At 50.5% G+C, this 18,174-nt stretch overlaps 1 protein-coding gene across 8 annotated transcripts in view; it reads left to right on the top strand.

The window, feature by feature from the left end:
• Window positions 1-18,174, top strand: part of MPRIP (myosin phosphatase Rho interacting protein) — a 172,267-nt gene that overhangs the window by 85,280 nt on the left and 68,813 nt on the right. For 7 of the 8 annotated variants that reach the window (XM_073361865.1, XM_073361861.1, XM_073361864.1 and 4 more), the window contains exons 4-5: window positions 372-523; window positions 11,596-11,680. In XM_073361865.1, coding sequence (XP_073217966.1) covers window positions 372-523; window positions 11,596-11,680 — 237 coding nt within the window. The remainder of the gene's footprint in view (window positions 1-371; window positions 524-11,595; window positions 11,681-18,174) is intronic. The other variant, XM_073361862.1, reaches the window with a different exon arrangement.

Below are 18,174 nucleotides of genomic sequence, written 5' to 3'. Positions count from 1 at the left end.
GGAGAGTTGATTCTTCTAGCAGGTTCCCCCAGCCCTGGGTGGTTGCGGAATCTGCCTGGCTGGAGGTAGCACTTCCTGCGGGTCGTGGAGAGGAAGGGCTGCCTGTCCAGAATGGGAGCTGGGACTGTACATGGCAGGCTCTGCGAACTGTCAGAGACCAAGGGGCTTAAGTGAAGCTTTGCCTTGGGCAAAGGGTGGTGGGATAGGAAAGTCTGGAGCAGAGTTACGGATAGCACAGTCAGCTGGACTCCTGAGCTTGTGAATGAATAGATGTGTGGAGAGTGCCGGGTTCTATGCTGCTGGGTGGGGGTGGGATGGCTACCAGGCAGCGTTCGGCTCCTCCTTTTAAAACCTGCCTCCTTCTGTTCCAGCCCACGACCCTCCCACAGGGCACCATCAACATGAACCAGTGCACGGATGTTGTGGATGGGGAGAGCCGGACGGGGCAGAAGTTCTCCCTGTGCATCCTGACCCCCGAGAAGGAGCACTTCATCCGAGCTGAGAACAAGGAGATCATCAGTGGGTGAGTCAAGGCCCTGGGATCTACCTTCCCGGAGGTCATGTGGGGTTCTCTGCTTAGGTTTGCAGCACAGGGATGGCACCGGAGAACGAGAGGGCTGGACAGCTCAAGCGACTTGTGATATGGCACCTCTTGCTTTGTCTGAATCCCGCTCAATCGGGTAGTGTCTCTTGTCCTCCCACAGCTATTTCTGTGGCAGGTGTCCACCCAGTTCCTAGGTGGTGGGTGTTCACAAAACCCAAGCAGCTGTCATGTTTATCCCCCTTCCACTGGAGTTCAACAGAGATGCCCAGGGGTGGAAAGCCGTGAAAACTATGCCAGCCCAAGCCTCACCCTAACATGTGCTCCTGCCATGCCAGGGTGGAGGCAAATGGATGGGGGTGGTGAAGGAAAGCTCTCATTGTTACTGAGACATGGAGCACGGTGGCAAAGTCTTTCAAAGCGTCCCTCAGTGTCAGTTATTCCCCCACTTCTGCCGTGGGGTGATACCACCCCTTGATGTGGTCCTTGGCTGGGAGTGAAGATGCACTGCTGTCCTCTGCTGGACGTATGCTGGCCCAGCCCATGTCGTCTTCTGTTCCTCTCCGCTGGATTTTCCATTCTTTGAGGCCCATGCTTTAGAGAGGAGGGTCCCCAATGCATTCTTGGTGCTTCGTGTTTCATGGGCATCTGACTGTTGAAGGTACCGTTGCCACCAGTTCCAACAGTTGAGTCTCCTGAGGGTTAAAATGCTTTAGTCTAAAGTCACTGGGCTCAGGGCAGGGGTAAGAGGGTGAACTTTAATGGCCTGAGAGATACAGGAGGTCAGAGCAGATGTTCTAAAGGTCCCCGCTGGCCATAAACGCTATGAAGTTGTTATGGGTGCACATCACTCATTGTACAGCCCAGTGCCCACAGGACGATTTGCAAGAGGGGTCGGTCATGCAACGTCAGAACAGAGATAAGTCCGTGATAGTGGCAGATCTCATCTCTGTGTCCAAGCTATAGTATGGTACTAAATAGGCCTCATAAACTAACCCAGCTTTGTGTCTTCCTTGTTCTTGTAAAAGCAGCGGGTCAGATGCTGCCCTCAGTTGCCTCACTGAACCCGAGGGTTGTAACCGAGGGCAGAATTTGGCCCCAGTGTGTTCTGGTTTGAGCAGCATGTGCAGTTGTGTGTAGCTGCTGGTCTACAGAAATTGCTCTGTTCCAGAATTCTGCCTTGCTCTGCACAGTACCTGCCTTTTGGCTCTGATCAGTGTCTGATACAGGATGTGGGGAGGGAAGTGAGGCCGGAACCTGTTTTGGGAAGGGGATGGATTCTGTAGTCTGAGCTCCAACCCTACATTTTCCAGGAAGCCCGAGCGATGGCTAGGAGTGTGTGTGCAGCCCGTACCTGGGCCATCTGCCAGCATCAGTGTCAGTGTTTGACCATTTGGTGCTTGGTTGGCAGGGCAGCTCTGTGATGTGCATATATTTAATGATGGGTATTATGAGGGTGATAAACCTCTAATATCAGAGAGGCTCTAATTGCATTGGTGCCTCCTGAATCCAGCTGGCAGCCAAGCCCTGCCACTCTCCAGTGCGATGCTCTGCAAGTGGCTGTGGGGCTGGGTGGAAAGCAAAGCCCACCTTTATCACTATTGTGCTTGTTGGCATTGGAAGCCAAAACAGTCCAGCTAGCCAAGTTCAACAGTGAGCACAGGGGCTGTGCTGGCATATTGTGCGCTGCACATCTGGACCAGATGGGCATAAACACATACTCTGGGGAAGAAACTGGAAGGATTACACTGAGACTGAAAATATACTGGCAACTGCTTGCTAATGGTTGGATCTGATTATACCATGGGCTGCTTGTAATTCCCCCTTAACAGCAGACATTTATCTTCCACTGACTTTTGCCCTTTCCCACTTGGCTAGTTTTCCTCTTCTCTCTCCTCTCCTGTCCCCAGATCCCCACAGGTCTGGCACTTGTAATAGAGCGGCGTGACTGCCCGTAGGGGACTGACTGACTGCATGAGAATCATGCATGACTTTAGCAGGGATATGATCAGTGATGGAGCATTTAAGTCCTGAAGTTGGGAGTGCACCCTTCTGGGCTCTTCTCCAGCACATTCTGAAACTCAGACACCTGCCTTTGGAAAATCAGGTCCGTTTAAGATGTCTCTGGTGGTACCCCAGAATTGAGACACCCAGAGTCTCTAGTTACTTTTGAAAATTTTGGTCAGATGGTTGATTTTTTTGTGTTGTTTCCCTTTGATGTACATCTTACTTATTGACATACTGCAGGAAGGAGGCTTATGGAAGGGGAGAATTTTTAAACACACTGTAGCATTTGCAAAGTGCTTTGAAAATGGAACTGGCTCACAGCGCTTGGGAAGTGATGATGTCCCTGGTCTGTCTCGTCAGTGGATTGTATCTTTGTGGTAACAAATACTGGCCATTTACAAGACCAGTCAAGAAGCTGGTAGGAATGAAGGTGCGGGGAGTCGGGAAGGGACAGGAGCCTGGAAAGGGGTAGATTAGGGAAGGATCGGCACTAAGGAGGAGGCATGTTGCTGTAGTCTGTGCTTATACCGCAGTATACTGATCTATGATCCAGCTGGCTAGTCCCCCTCATGAACATGTCATTAATAACTGCAGCGCTTGGAGTAGTCGTCATCGTCAGCATCGTGGCAGATCCCAAAGGGACATCTCTATCGATGTCCTTAGGAGGTGTGGCTGAATATTTAGTTGATGTCAGTCACTGGCGATCTCACCGTACCATTGAAGCTTTTGGCGACCACATGATTGTCAGCTGTGTAGCAGCAGTCCTTGCTTTGGAATTCGTTGGTCTTCCGTCCTAAAAAATGCACATACCAAGCAAGCCACCAAAACCAAACTAGTGCTGATGGAGGCAGTTGAAGATATTTGGAACTAAACCCAGCATCACTGCTCTTGTCCTGATTACTTAATATACCTTCTATTCCTCTGTTATACCTGATGAAAATGACGAGAATCAAAAACCTCAATCTGTCACTCTTCAGCCTTCTTCAGTGCCCATGTTTCACTGCTGAACAACCAGGAGAGGTAGTTTAACCACGGTTTTATAGGTCCGGAGCTGTGTAGCAAACTTGTTGTCATGATGGCCCCACAGATGCCACTGAAGGGCCTGAAACATGGCAACAGCTGCTAGTATATGAGTGTCCACCTCTTTCGAGAGTCCTCCAACACTTCCCAAGTATTTCAGCAAGTGGCAATGTCCTGATTGGGCAGGTTAATGCTGAGCTGGTTGTAATCTGGAGTTGGAGGCTGGCTGCGGGCCAGGCACTTACTGCTTTTCAACTTCAGAGCACTTCAGCATCCATTTAATATGCCCCCTGGCTTTCCTTATTTCTTTTCTTGCTTCTTAATTGCTGGATGGCTTCTCTCTCCTATTTCTATGCAGGGATTGAGAGAAGGTGGCACCTCCCATCAGAAAACCAGCATCACTGGGCATTCAAATCCGAGAGTCCCTTCTCTGGGTTCCCATCACAGACTGTGCGGCTGTCTTGAAAAATGTTGGTCTGAAGACCTTTATAGCACTAAATGCAATAATCCAATTCTGTAGAATGCACCTTCAATCAGATGGAACTTGTGAGCCGTGCGGTGGCTTTCCATGGAGCCCCCTATTGCAACTTTAAAGGGAGCCCTTGTGAATAGCAAAGTTTTCCTGACCCGTGGGTCTAACGCAGAGAGAACGGAACGTGCCCGATCAGCCTTGCCATCATTTGTGTGGCTTGTTCACTGCTTGCTCTTTGCTCAGATCTGAGAGTAGAACTAAATTGATCTGTTTCAATTTCTTGATAGCATGTTTGTTTCTCATACTTTAGCACCCAGCTGCAGGGACTGACCCTGCCAGGAAATGTTTGAAGGGACCCATCCCTTAAATCAGACTTCTGTCTGATAATGTTATACCTTCTGCTGTTACAGGTGACCGCCCGAGGAAAGTCCCTGTGACAGAAAGGGGTTAGAGAAATCAGGTTGGCTTTGTGAATTTGACAGCCCATGGCATAGTCTGTTTTGCTCTTTTCTGCCCCTCCCACCCCCACTCTGTTTAGTTCCCTCTGTTGCTTCTATGTGGTGTCTCCATTCCTCATGCTTTTTCGCAGGCTGCCCACAAAGTTCTGATCAATACAATTTGTGGCAATCACATGGACGCCTGCCTGCTAGGAGATGGTGTGAGACCCGCTAAAGGTTCACGTTAGGCCACTGAATACCTAACGTCTGGGAGCAGTTCATAGTCACTGGGTTGCAGGGGATTTGTTGTTAGATTTCATGGTCTTTCTATTAATTATGTTGTTCCCCCTCTACCCCTGAATGTTGGGTCTAATGATTCTGAACCATGCTTCCCTCTAGCAGTTCCACAGCTGGGCACCGTCTCGTCTCCAGGGAACTGTTGCCTGGCACATTTTCCCCCCGCTCCCTCCCCTCATGTTTTACTCTCCTGTGTTGTTCTTGTCATCCCAGCTGGGTAGCTCTCTCTGCTCGTCCTTTGTGGGAAGGAAAGTGGAAAAGATTTGGTTGATCACTTTCTCCTGTAATTGGATCGCTTGCTGCCAGGCTTCCAGCAGAGCAACTGGCCTTAAGAGGAAAACTAAAATGAAATAACTCTTCTCTCCTATGCCTGCTGCTGATGCTCAGTTGCTTAGAAACACTGAAAGTTGGGCTGCTAAATAGAGAGAATTCCTTGTATGTTTCCCCATCTTCAGGCCTGGGATGAATGCTCCCTCTCCCCTAGTGGGGTGAGACGGAAAGGGAAGCTCAGGTTTATTCTGATTGAATAGGGAGGCTGAGTCTCTACTGAGCTGCTGAGCAAGGCAACTGAGAGCCAACAGGGTCAGCTGTCTTCTCATGGTGAGACTCGGGCATGGGAGAACCATGCCAGTACAGTGCTGCACCTGGAGATCTTTCCTTGTCCCTGTTGCTGTCTCCTCTCCTGGGCTGCTTCCCTTTACCTGTGCAGAGGCGGTGCTCTGTACCTTCTTCATCTAGTGCTCCACCGATAATCACTGCTCTGCCCCTCCCCATTGCCAAAAGTATCCCCTCCCTCACACCCAATCCAAATCAAGCTCACGGTACTGCCAAGCCCATGCTAGAGTCACCATCCAATCCCATAGTTATAACTTCCCCTCTATGCATTGGCTCCTTCAAGTGTAAGCTCCCTGGGACAGGACCCTCGCCTGGCATGCTGATGCTGTGCTAGCAGACATTAGCAGAGCAAACGGAGCTGGTTAAGAGCAGAGTTGTCATCCCAGGGGAAATATCAGTGTCTTGGAATTCGTTTTTGTTCCGTATCAGAATAGCAAGTTGAAAGAGCGAAAAGTCTCCTACTACGCAAGTTTCCAAGAAGTTCTTCGAGGTGGAAATGTTGGAACAAAAATTGTTGATGCTTTTTTTCTATCGTAATGAAACAATTTGACATTATGAAACAACATTTTTGATTTTGATTCTCTGCTAGGTAAATTTAATCCAAATTGGCATTGATCCTGCCTCAGCAAACTCTGATTCTGACAAAACTGCATTTTCTGACGGGACAGGAAAGCTTTTCACATGAAAGAACTCAACCAGCTCTTTTAGCAAACAGAAGAGCCCAGATTGTCTCCCCTCTTCTCTTCCTTTCCTCCCTTCCCACGGTTTGCTCTCTACACTTGCTGTGTTATATCTCAGTAGGACAAAGACCTTGTACCTTGGCATCTTGCAAGCCTCTTGGTTGTTTCCATAGCATTGGGGGCGTGCACTTTGCACACAGTAAGGAATAACTGGATCTCAGACTGGGCTTGGGATCTCTTGTTTATCTTGCGCTATGGACTCTTACGTTTCTCTCAACCCTGAGTCCTTCCTGCCCCTCCCAAACCAGGAAGCTCTGAAGGCTGCAGTCAGCCAGGAGCTGTGCTGGCTGCTTGTTTTTAGGGGGCCCCCTCCAGCTGTAGAACTGAGATGCTGAGGAGTCTGCCTCGAATCCCCTCCCTGGCCATATGGAAGATGAGATGATGTGTTGGGGATGCCAAGAATGAACAGCTGGGAGGGCAATAGTCAGCAGCGCTACCATATCCTCTCCTCTGGCAGAGTCCCAGAGGGGAAGGGGGCACAATTCTATGGATGGCCTATGTGTAAAATGATTTCTCCCTTCCCCTCTCCTGTTTTTTCCATCCCCACTTCACTGGTGCCAGGCCTTGCTCTCAAACCTTCCTCCAAAGAAACTCTGATTTCCCTGCCCCAGTGAGCTTTCTTCCTGCCAGAGGGAGCAGCCAATGGGATTTCTGTTCCCAGCACCAAATGGGGCTCCCAGTAGAAAGGGGCTGATGCTTTGATTTTTAATTAAGATTGGGACTCGCTTCCTGAGGCTGAGGAGTGACAGGAATTTGGGAGGCTGGGATCTCTTCTTACAGGAGGAGGTGCTGATGAGTGCCAGCAAAGCCCTTGGATGAGCCAGTAGTGTCCTGTGTTTGGTGGAGTGGGAGGCTAATCAGCAGCCTTGTCTGCACTAAAATCTTGAAGCCATAATCCAGGTGGCACCATAGTTAGATGTCTGTGCTTTGTCTGCACTTGTGCTCCCGGGCGGGCTGGCTGGCAGGTCAGCAGGGAAGAACGGGGCTCTTCCTTGTTGTGGGGGAGGCGGTGGTGTTCTCACTTCTATAATGTAATGATCAGTTCGGAAGCTGAAGGAGACCGGAAGTGAGAGGCAGAGGGGAGTGAGCAGAGTGTCCCTGGGCCCGTTGTACAGCGCTCGCTCCTGCTTCACCCGCTCTGGGTCTCCAGCTAACATCTGCTCCACTGGAGGTTCCTTCTCTCCCCTGTGTGGTGATACTGACTGGATGCAGGTGGGGATCTCCCCCCGAGCTCTGCTTTCCGACTCTTCCCCTGCCCTATGGCATCATGGGACACCAGCCTCCCCTTTCCTCCCAACTCCCCTTGGGGTCTGTTTCTCCCACTTGGTCATGCCCTACGATGTTACAGACACTTTCATGCTTCCCCCAAGACTCTCCTGCTGTGCTTGGTCATGCCCTGAAGCATTGGCAAAAATGTTTTCCCCTCCCTTCTTCCCCTGATCCCTGTGCTGTGCCCAGTCACGCAGTTGATACTGGTATCTCCTGACTTCCGCTTTCTCCCATGCTCCACTATCCAGCTCTGCCTTCCATTACTCTACCCCACTCTGCTCCCTGCGGGTAGTGCTAAGAGACCAGCATGCTGCAAAGCAAAGTGGGGCTGGTTGCTTGTGCATCTTATTTTGAAACTCTGCATTTGCCTCCAACCATGGCATTAATCATCCCACTTGGTTTCAAGCCATGGTAGTTTTCTTTTGCAATTGCAGCACTCTGCTAAGATTCCCGTATTCAGAGAGTTGTCTTACGTCCGTTGCGTGCTTCTGATATTTATTGCCTAACCAAAACCCACTTGATGTGGTTGTCCTAAAACTTGTGCGACAGCTGCGCGCACACACTCAACCCCGGGGGGGGGGGAGGAAATTAGGTGAAGCGAAGCACGAAACATCTGGAGCAGCCATTGGATCCTGATTGCAACCAGGTTGATTGAGATGTATGGGCTGCTTATCTGGACGTGACAAGAGCCAGTAAAGGAATCCACAATACAACTGACTCATGGCAAGGGCTGGCCTTTTTAATGCTGAATTTCCTTTCTGTTTGTTTTGTGGATTACTCTACAATAAAATGCAGTGGGAGCATGGAGTTAACATTTGCATTGCTGAAAGCGGAAGTCAGACAGCCCTGTCTAGCAGATACATTCCTGTAGGTTGGTCTGTGAGGTTTCCCTGATGCGTCCCGGTCCTGTCCTACAGTCTCTTCTTTTCCTTTCCTTCCCTTCCCTCCGTCCCCCGCCCCCGTATCTTTCCTGTCTTTCCCCTCTCTTGAGAAGGGACTGTGCCAAATGGTTTGGTTTTTTTTCCGATGAGGCCAAACCTTCACTTGAAGAACTAGGATGAGACCCAGCAAAGTCATTTTGCCTGTGACCTCAATGCTGGTTCCTTTTGGGGTTGGCACCGCAGCTCTATTGGAGGGGCTGTAACTCAAAACTAAGAGACAAGGGTGGCAGGTGGGGCTGTGTGGTCCTGGAATTCTGTGCTGCACTTCATGTCTTTTGAGTTGCTATGTAGCTTTGTGTGGCTGGGTCTCTTCCGCCCCACCCCAACCCCAACCTTTGCAAAAAGAGCTCTTCCTTCTCAGGCTGTGGTTACTGTCTATTGGGAAGATGCAGAACTTCTGGGTATTGTTTGCTATGTTGTCCCTAATGAGCTCAGAGAAGTTGAGATTCTGCGCGTACCAAGTTCCTGCTCGGAGGGAGCTTTTATGGTCAAGTTATAAACCCCTGAAAATATGGGTTAGTAATGGAAATGCTGACGCCACCCAAGCTCTGATGACATTCACTGCATTGCTGGAAGGCAGTGGAGAGGTTGCTTGCAGAGTAATATGGCTTCAGAATACAGCATCCAACCGGTAACTTGGTCAAACCCACCTATGAGCTGGAACGAGCTATCATGCTCTGCTCTTCATGGAGGGAAGAGTGGGTATTCTGTGCATCCAGGAAGGGGACACTTGTATTAATTTAGATGGACTATATGGGCCCAAAGAGGCAAAGGTGTTAACATGACCAGGTCCCTGTCCAACATTAAACAGTGGTTGTTTATGAGGTTCAGTATACAAGACCTCAGCCTGCTTAGTACTGTGGCAAACACATCATTGAAAATCTTTTTTTAACCTGTTACTGAAGATACAACAAAGAAAACAGTTAAAGCCTTTGAAATTTGGAGTATGAAGGTTTCGTTTTAGCAACGTCCCTTGTTCCCTTTCCCGTTAGCTGTGGAAAGCCTTTGGAAGGAATTATTTTGACAGTCTCTTAGATGGTAAAAACTGCCCTTTTGGGGAAAGGAGAAAGGGATTTGAGCTGGGCTGGAGCTGTTGGTCTGATCCCATTTCCTAAAAGACACGAGACAAACATGCATGAGAGGAGAGAGAAGAACAGCAAGGAGAGAAAATTCAGCTTCTGTCTCTGGCGTTGACTTTCGCTTGCAATCGCACAGCACAGAGTCTTCTATTCACACTGAGGCCTGGCAAACTGAGATCAGCACTGGGCTGTTTAGAGCATTGCTTTTAGCTGGCTCTTTGGTCACAGGCTGATAGCAGTATTGAAGATTATCCAGTTGTGGCTGACTAAGCCTGACTCTTATTAGACAGAAGGCGGAAGGAGAGAGATCGGAAGAAGAAATAAGATGGGGGAGGAAAAGGACCCACAAGAGGACAGGGGCTGGAACAACCAAATCTCACATCCTGGGTGGTGGTTGGGATTTAGCCAGAGCCAGTGAAGATGGCAATGTCATCTGGGTCCCTCTCTTGGTCTGATGTGGTCAGAACATCTTTCAGGATGATAAAGATCCAGCAGCAGTGGATCCCAGGGTAGCAGGAGATGGTGGGAGTGACAGCCAGGAATGATGGTGAAGCTCACTCCTTCCTGTTCTCCTGTCTTTGTCAGCTGGCATCTGTGTCTTCTAATGTTTCTCCCCAAAAGCTTTTCTGTGAAGCCCCCACTGATTGGTGGAACAGCCCATTCCCTCGTTATCTTGTCCACCAATTAGGCCTCGTTTCCAACGCACCAGTTTTGGATGCCATGACACCTTGATTTCCAGTCCTGCACTTTTCCTGTTTACCAGGCATGATCTTAACACAGTCTTTGAGTTATATCAGTGGGTCTTTCTGTTTGGATTCGTTCAGTCTTTGTCTCCCTGTTCTACCTATTTCCATCAGCATTTGTTTTAGGTGGTTATGAACTTTCACTGACTCCTTACAGTTGAGCTCACAATCGGAATGAATTTGTGGGCTCAGTTATTACAATGTAGAGTCATTGATTGTATAGCCGGAAGGGATCACTGTGGTCACCTGGTCTGCTCTCCTGTATAACACGGGCCCTAAAACTTCCCAGAGTTAATTCCTGTTCGAACTAGAGCCTAGATTTTCTAACTGGAGGGCGTGCCCCTTGCTTATCAGGAGGGTGCGGGTAAAACAGAACCTTCCCGCATCCTCGCTGCTTTCCAGGAAGCAGAAGCTGGTTGAGACAGTGTCTCTCTGGAGGCAGGTGCAGCGGTAGCAGCTGGCACACAAGGGAAGCGATTTCTGGCGTGGGTCGTGGGTGGGAGGATTTGGATTTGGAGAGCGAGCCTACTTCTGCAGTACCTGTTACTCCCCCCCTCTCCCCCAGCACACGCAGGGGGTGTGTGTGTGTGTGTGGGGGAATGCTGGGCCGGTGGCAGTGGTGCAGGGACCCGAGTCCAGGCGACGGTAGCAGCAGCAGCATGGAGGAAGCAGCTGGAGCCAGTGAGTGGAGTCAGCAGGCACAGCCTAGTAGGGATTGCAGCCCAGCTGTGGGGGAAGAGGGGCTTGCTAGGGGCCCAGGCTGGAAGAGGGGGGTGGGGGAGGGTAAAGCAATGAGGGGATGGGGGAGGATCAATTGGGGGGCACACACTGGGACACAAAACTCTGAAGGGGAGTGCAGTAAAAAAAAGTTTGGGAACCTGCACCTGATTTCCCGTCTGAATTTGTCTAGCTTTAGCTTCCAGCCATTGGATCACGTTATACCTTGTCTGCTACCTTGAAGAACCCTCCATCAAATTCTTAGAGACTGTGATCAAGTCACTCCTTAACCAAGGACCTCCAGGTGTCCACATGTATTGGCATAGATCCATGGCAGCCAGTGGTATTGCGTTCTGGACTCTAAGCCGAGTTGGGGTGAAGTTGGGGGTGTTCTGTGCTATCCCCAAACCTATATTCTGGGCTCCCCCACATCCTTTTACAATAGCAGCTAAGCATAAAGGGTTATTACACTAGGAGCTGAGAGTTCAGACAGCATCTTCCATGACCCTGTGCCCAGCCGAGAGGGGGCAAACTAAAGCAATGCAGATCTAAAAGCCAAGTGCCTTTCTGGCCAGCCCAATGACTGGGAATCCAGAGGACACTGAGTTCTGTTGGGAGCGAGCTCTTTCCCGGGCTGTCCAGCCAGTGCCTTTCCCCTGTTACTGCCCGTCTTGCTCCTTGGGGAGGACCTTACTGTAGTTCTCTGTTTGTTTGCAGGTGGCTGGAGATGTTGATCGTCTACCCGAGGACAAACAAGCAGAATCAGAAGAAGAAGAGGAAGGTAGAGCCACCAACCCCGCAGGTAACCCCAGGCAGTGACCCCCTGTCATTCACTATGACCCAGAGTTCTCTCCAGGGGCTGGATCCCTTGGGACTAGAGTGGAGAGCCAGGAATGGTCTGTCTCCTCACATTGGCTCTCTCCCAGGGCCCCTGCTGGTCTCCAAGGAAGGGTGGGAACATCTGTCTTGTTAGCCCAGTTGAGATGAGAAATGGGCTTCTGGCCCTTTAAAACGCTCTTGTTCCTGGGTGTACAGAGCGGTAAAATGGAGGAGCCAGTGCAGCAACGATGGTGTGAATTAATTTCCGGATGCCACTTTCCGAGCTCACTGCTCCTCCCCCAGTTTTGAAGATGAAAGTGCTGTATTAGAGCCAGGCTAATGAGCACTAAAACTCCCTGCAGCAGCCAGTGCTACAGCAGCTGCATTAAACCCCTGGTCGTCCCCCTCCCCATCTGGTTTCTCAGATCTGACTGAGTTACTTTCCCAGAAAGCAAGAAGGATGCATCTTCCCTGCTTTTCCCCTTTCCTCCCAGGCCTGGTTCCCTCTGTGCATGCTGGTTGAACTGCAAGGGGATGTGCAGGGTTGTTTATATGAGAAGAGTCTACAGCCAGGAGTAGGGCTGGAAGTGCTTAGGTTTAGGTGGGTGCATAAGGAAGAGGGTGTGGCATGGTGGGAAGCTCGCCACTTCTCCAGCTACCTTCTCTAACACACAGGCCAGCCACACAGACAATTACAAAGCTTTGAACAGTATCTTTTGGGCTTGGGGGCATGTGTGCAGAGGGGGAGGGAGGATGGGAAGAGGAGGAAGCGATCCTAGATGTTCACAGCCCTCATAGGGCCCGGGAAGAAATTCCACAGGGCTTCAGTTTCCCTGCATGAGATGACCCTGGAGATAACTAGAATGAAAGGAAAATAATGAAGGCCAGGGCTGAGCTGGGAGTTTTGGGGGCTGGAGCTGTGCTCTCCAGGGACCCAGCGACAGCTCTGCGCTTGCTTTGACTATAAATGGTAAAAGCTGGGGCTGCCCATGACCCACTCATTCCTGCCCGTGTCTCCCAAATGGACGGAGTCTGGGAGAAACCCCCAGGTTCGGAATCCCACCCCTCGGCTGGAATAATCTCTCCTCTCTGGGGCTGCAAACAGCCTTGGCTCATGTGAGTGTGTGTCCTGGAGCTGCTGGCCAGCAGGACAGAGGTGGTTGGACTGGAGGAATTCACCCAGCAGGCCTGGGCACTCACAGATAGTTACCTGTGAGCCATTTGTTTTCTCCTGGGATTCCCATATAAGGGTCAGATCTGGGCACCTGAGGAGAGTGGGGTGTGGCTTCACATGGAACATCTGTGGATTGCCCCCAGCAGCCAGGAGTGAGAGGCAGCAGAGCTCTGGCTTCCTCAGGTCCCACCCTAGGCCCTCTGAGGGGAACAGGGTGGGAGGAAGAAGGGGAAGGGAATCAACTCTTTACATAGATTATCTATGGCCAGTTCTTCCCCTCTGCCTCCCTTCTGGAAGACACTCCTACACCTGATGCTGGGTCATCTGAGCAGCCCCCTGGACTGTGGTGAGGACTTGGAACTGGCCCCAGAAAGCCTTGTGGGGAAATGTTGGCTCCCAAGTGCCATGGATGTGGTGATGCTATGCTGACACCCGTTCTGTCCTGGGGGCTTTCCCCTCTCCTGTCATCAGTGAGAACCACCAGCTCAACAGAGATGCTGACCTCTAACCTCCCAGCCGTGAACCCAACCCCGGACCCCTTTGTGGGGACTTGAACTGGAAGCATTGATGCCCCAGTGTGTTGCTTTCAGGGCATTCTGGGAAATCTCATCTGGTTGTGCAGGGGCTGTGGCCCAGAAGCTCCCTGCACATTGGGGGCTGGGGGGAAGAAAGGGAATGGTGTTGACTGTGGAAATGTTACCCAGCATAAACCCGGCTCCCAGAGCTGCCGGCTTTTGAGAGGGGGAAAAATGCAGCCAGAATAACATCATTTTGGGTTACGTTTCATCACCATGGCAACTGCTTGGAAACTGTACAGGATCTGAGCTCCTGAGCACCAAATAAGGCAAGTGGCTCTGGAGAGGATGCACCCTGCCCACGCGGAGGCGGTGCAGAAGCCCCGGCTCCCTGGAGGACTGAGCCTGGCTGCCCAGGTGTCCTCAAGGATGGGGCGTGGGGGGCCCAGTGGGGGCGCAACCTTGTGTCTCGCTGCTTTAGGCACAAGCTCAGGGGCTTAGTATGGGAATAGAGAATACCTCTATCACCTGCAGCAAAATGCCAAAGTACAGACCCTCCTGCCTCAATGCCAGCACTGGGTGTGTAGTCCAGGCCAGGTCCCCTGATGGGGCCAGGTTTGTGCTTCAGCTGCCTCTGTACTGAGAGCTCACGGTGGATGAGCTCATGTTTTCTATTTATTTCTCTGCTTCAGCTCCCTGGCCCTTGGCTGCTCTCGGAGGTCTTCCCCCAGGCCTCCATGGAATCCCGATTGCTGTCACAGTTGTCCTCTGTTAGCTGGTCTCTTCCTCTCCTCTTAGGTTTCATGGAGGAAGGCTGTGTCATGCCGCTCCAGCACCCCACTTATCCCTTTGCAGGAGCTCTCAGTGCCCTGAGAATGATCCTCTTGTCTCTCTTCTAACTCTGTTCCATCAGAGCTGGTGTAATGCTTCCCCCTACTACCTCCCACCCCGCTGCTCTCCACAACAGCCTTTCTTTCTTGAAGGCAGTGAGGTATTGAGCTTGTGTATTTCTGTCCACTCTTAGGCCATGTCCTAGTATGTGAAGGTAACTGCCCAGAAAACACTGCTGCATGCCACTCGGGGGGTTGGGCTTTGGAGGGTGGCACAGAGGTTAATACCCACAATTCAACAGCATCACTCGTACTCCATTCAAGCCAGGCCCCCCAGCAGTAAGATCAGTTGGGGCACTTTGCTCTTAGATCAGCTGAATAAGGGCTCCATCCTGCGTGGTGCTGAGCACTTCCCCGTCACTGAGAATGGGAGTCCAGGACGTTGTCCAGATTGGCCCTTGAAGGGTTTAGTAGGAATAATTAGACACAGCAAGACCAATTAATAAACCTCTCCCACCCTTCATCTTGCAAATCTCTCCACGTTCCTTAAGCAGCCCTTGTCTCTGCTTGAATTGAGCACAGAGGTCGTTTTGGGTTTCCACTCCATGGCGTGTCTTAACTGGAAGGCAGCATTGTAACAAAGGGCCAGCACCCAGGGGGCTGAGACTAGCAACTGATCAAACAAGAATCTTCTCCTTCCTCACCCCAGACCTTCCCCCAAATCTTTAGAAAGGAGCATGGAATCTATTTATGATGTAACTTCCACTTTCCAGACAGCCCTTTGCCCTGCTGGGTCCTAGACAGAAGCAGCTGCCACCCCAGAACTCTCTCCCTCAGACTTCCAGTTCCTGCTCTTTGATGCTGGCGGCTCAGCTGGGTTGGACAGCTCAGAGGAGCATCTGAATTCCTGAGCGCTTCTTTGAAGTCAGCATCTGAGTTGGCACTGTCCTAGAGTTGAGTGCATTTGGCCTAGGTCCGCGTCTGTCCCAAAGCTTTGAGGGATGTCTGTAAGGAATTCAACAAGCACTGTTTGAGACTGTCCCATACCTCTGTCTGCTCCTTAAATGTACTATCCGGCTGACAGGGGGACAGTGCCCAGCTCGAAGGCCAGATGTGGCCTGTTGAGTGCTAGCCCTTGGGACTATCAGCTGTCATAGGAACATAGGAAAGTGGATCAGATATGAGTACCCTCTAGTCCAGTGTGTCTTAACAGTGGCCAGCTTCAGAGGGAAGGTGTGAAAACCCTGCATAGCAGCACGAGAGCAATGTTGCTTAATGGCGGGCTCCTGCCACGGGGGAACTCAGACCACGTGTGGCTTCTCTGAACCTTTCCCTAAGGGGATGAGCACAGGGCCCGTATTTGGGTTGGAGGTGCCTCTTAAAATTTTTATTCTAAAAAATGTATGGAAATGTGCAGCCCATAGGCTCAGGCCAGCTGCCTGCATGGCCTCTTTATACTGGAACATTTGTGGGCCCTGTGTCATGGATCCACAGGACTGGTGCTATGACCCCAGCTTTGGAGCAGTCTCAAGGAGCACCCCTTCAGTGAGCCAGACCCCCTAGGGGTCTCACTCTTCCTTCTGGGCAAGCCACATGGCTTCACCGCCTCCTTAGGCTGGGCCTCTGGTCCTTCAGCCCTCCTGCTTCACACCATGAGCTCCATTCAGTGAGTCCAACTGAGGCAGACCCCTGAGGGAAACTTGTACAATCTTAGGAGCAATGCACCTCCGCCGTCCGCATCTGTAGCAACACTCAGCCGGCGTTGTCAGACAGTTTGTCACCTGGAACACAGCATAGGAAGACCTTGTTAGCACAGAGAAAAGAAATACTTGTGGCTTAGAGACTAACAAATTTATTAGAGCATAAGCTTTCGTGGGCTACAGCCCACTTCATATATGTCTATGCATCCGATGAAGTGAGCTGTAGCTCATGAAAGCATATGCTCTAATAAATTTGTTAGTCTCTAAGGTGCCACAAGTACTCCTGTTCTTTTTGCGGATACAGACTACAGACTAACACGGCTGCTACTCTGAAAAGAGAAAAGAAAGTTACAGTGTAGTCCATCCTGGTCAGCACACAGCCCAAAGCCTTGTCCCTCTGACCTCCCTTTGCCTCAGTCCAGATGTATCCCCAGCCGACTGCTTCCTGCAGCTAAATTAACTTCCACCTCACACTCCTCCCCCTGTTGTTCCTGAACTGGGGAGATGTGGCTTAGTGGGCTGTGGAGAGGAAGGGAAATCCATATCTCTGTGGGTCATTGGTTGCTAGGTGTCCATGTACGGGCAATTGGATTTGCCATTGTCTTTTCAAGAGCTCCATTAATATGGGGCCCAAGCCCCAGACAGCTAGGTGCCTGTGCTTTATGCTGCCCAGAGAGCAAACAGACCTCCCCTCCCCCCAAAACTAGGTAACTCTGCAGCACATAGGGGACATTGAGGCACACGCAGGCTTCATAAAAATATTACAAAAGATTCCCACTTAGTCACATCCTGTACGGTATTCTGCTCTACAGAAGAGCAAACCAGTTGCTGTGCAGCAGATGCTTAAAGCTGGGTCACTGGGTGATGCAGGCGAAACCTCAAAGCCAGGAAGCTCAGTGAGGAAACTGGGAGCTTTCCATCATAATCAAGGGCTGGAATGGAAGGCAGGAAACTCCATGTGTATCTGTTGCTTCAGAGATTTTGTTTGCCAGAACAGCTCCGGCAGGATAGCATTAAGCACCAGCCAGAGTGGGACTTTTTATCTTTACCTTCACGCATTCCTCACCAACTCTACCCGCTTCCCCATCTGCTTTCCTCCTTGTGTCAAATACAAAGCAGCCACAGCTTCCAATTCTCTTTCTCCTTCTCCCCAAAGCAGCCTGGAAATGAACTGATCCCAACCTCACGCTCCGGCCATGCAGCACCGGAGTGGTTCAAGCCACCATGCCAGAAGCTGTCACCACAAACTCAGTGCAGCTTGTTAAAGGGGATGGAGAGATGGTTACCAGAAAAGAAAGGGCTTCTATTGAACTTGGCTGCCTGTCAGGCCTCTCTCCTTCTGCAGGAAAAGAGCCTTTTGAAAACAAAAAAATACCCCTAATCCAGCAGCAAATATTGTCTGCAGCAGCACTGGCTGCTGTGATCACTTTCATGATCTGTTTTCCTTTTACCTGCAAACACTTCTAGGTGGCTGGGAAACATCATTGATTTTTAAGCCGGAGGGGACCACTGTGATGATCTAGTCTGGCCTCCTGCATAGCACAGGCCATAGGAATTTAGCTCTGGTCTTCTCACACCAGCTGCTGCTGGCCTTGGAGTAAAGTGGCATGAGCCCTTCCATGGAAAACTGATTTCAGCTCTTGTTCTCATGGCTTCATCTAATTGTAAAAATGTGAAAATTCTCATCTCCGCTCTTCCCCAGCCAGAAACCATATCAAGTCAGGGGTCAGTGCATGGCGCTGTTAAATATAGTGTTTTTTCTTAGCATGTGAGCACTTTTTTAATCTTGGAAGGAAATGCAGGCAAGTGGCTAGTTTTCTGCTGTTTTTCTGTGGGGGTGACGAGCAGCAAGGGTCCTTGCTCTCTGCTTTAATGTCTCTAACTGGAGTCAGTTCTTGGTGCAGAATTGCTCCCTGGAAACGAGGACATTGGTATTTGGGCAGAGATCCCTGAAAGAAGGGATTGGGCTCCGTGCTATTTGTTGTCACCACTGTTCCAGGACTTCTGTTTCTGTGCTGCGCTGATTTCAGCTCCCACTGAAAGCTGGTCTCCAAGGCCCAGGCATCTGCTACAACTCAGCAAAGGGGTGACATTATAATACAAAATTTAAACAGCTAAAGAAATGGAAAGAAGCCACCTTGCCTACTTGCCTGGGCAGTGCTGCTTTGCTCAGCTGTGTCCTTCTCAATCTCTCTCTCTCTGGATATATATGTGTGTACCTATTCATTAATACACATAGATGGACTAAAGTTTCAAAG

The sequence above is a fragment of the Lepidochelys kempii genome, chromosome 10, assembly GCF_965140285.1.
Source record: "Lepidochelys kempii isolate rLepKem1 chromosome 10, rLepKem1.hap1, whole genome shotgun sequence".
Taxonomy (NCBI): Eukaryota; Metazoa; Chordata; order Testudines; family Cheloniidae; genus Lepidochelys; species Lepidochelys kempii.
This window is presented reverse-complemented; position numbering and strand designations above follow the sequence as displayed.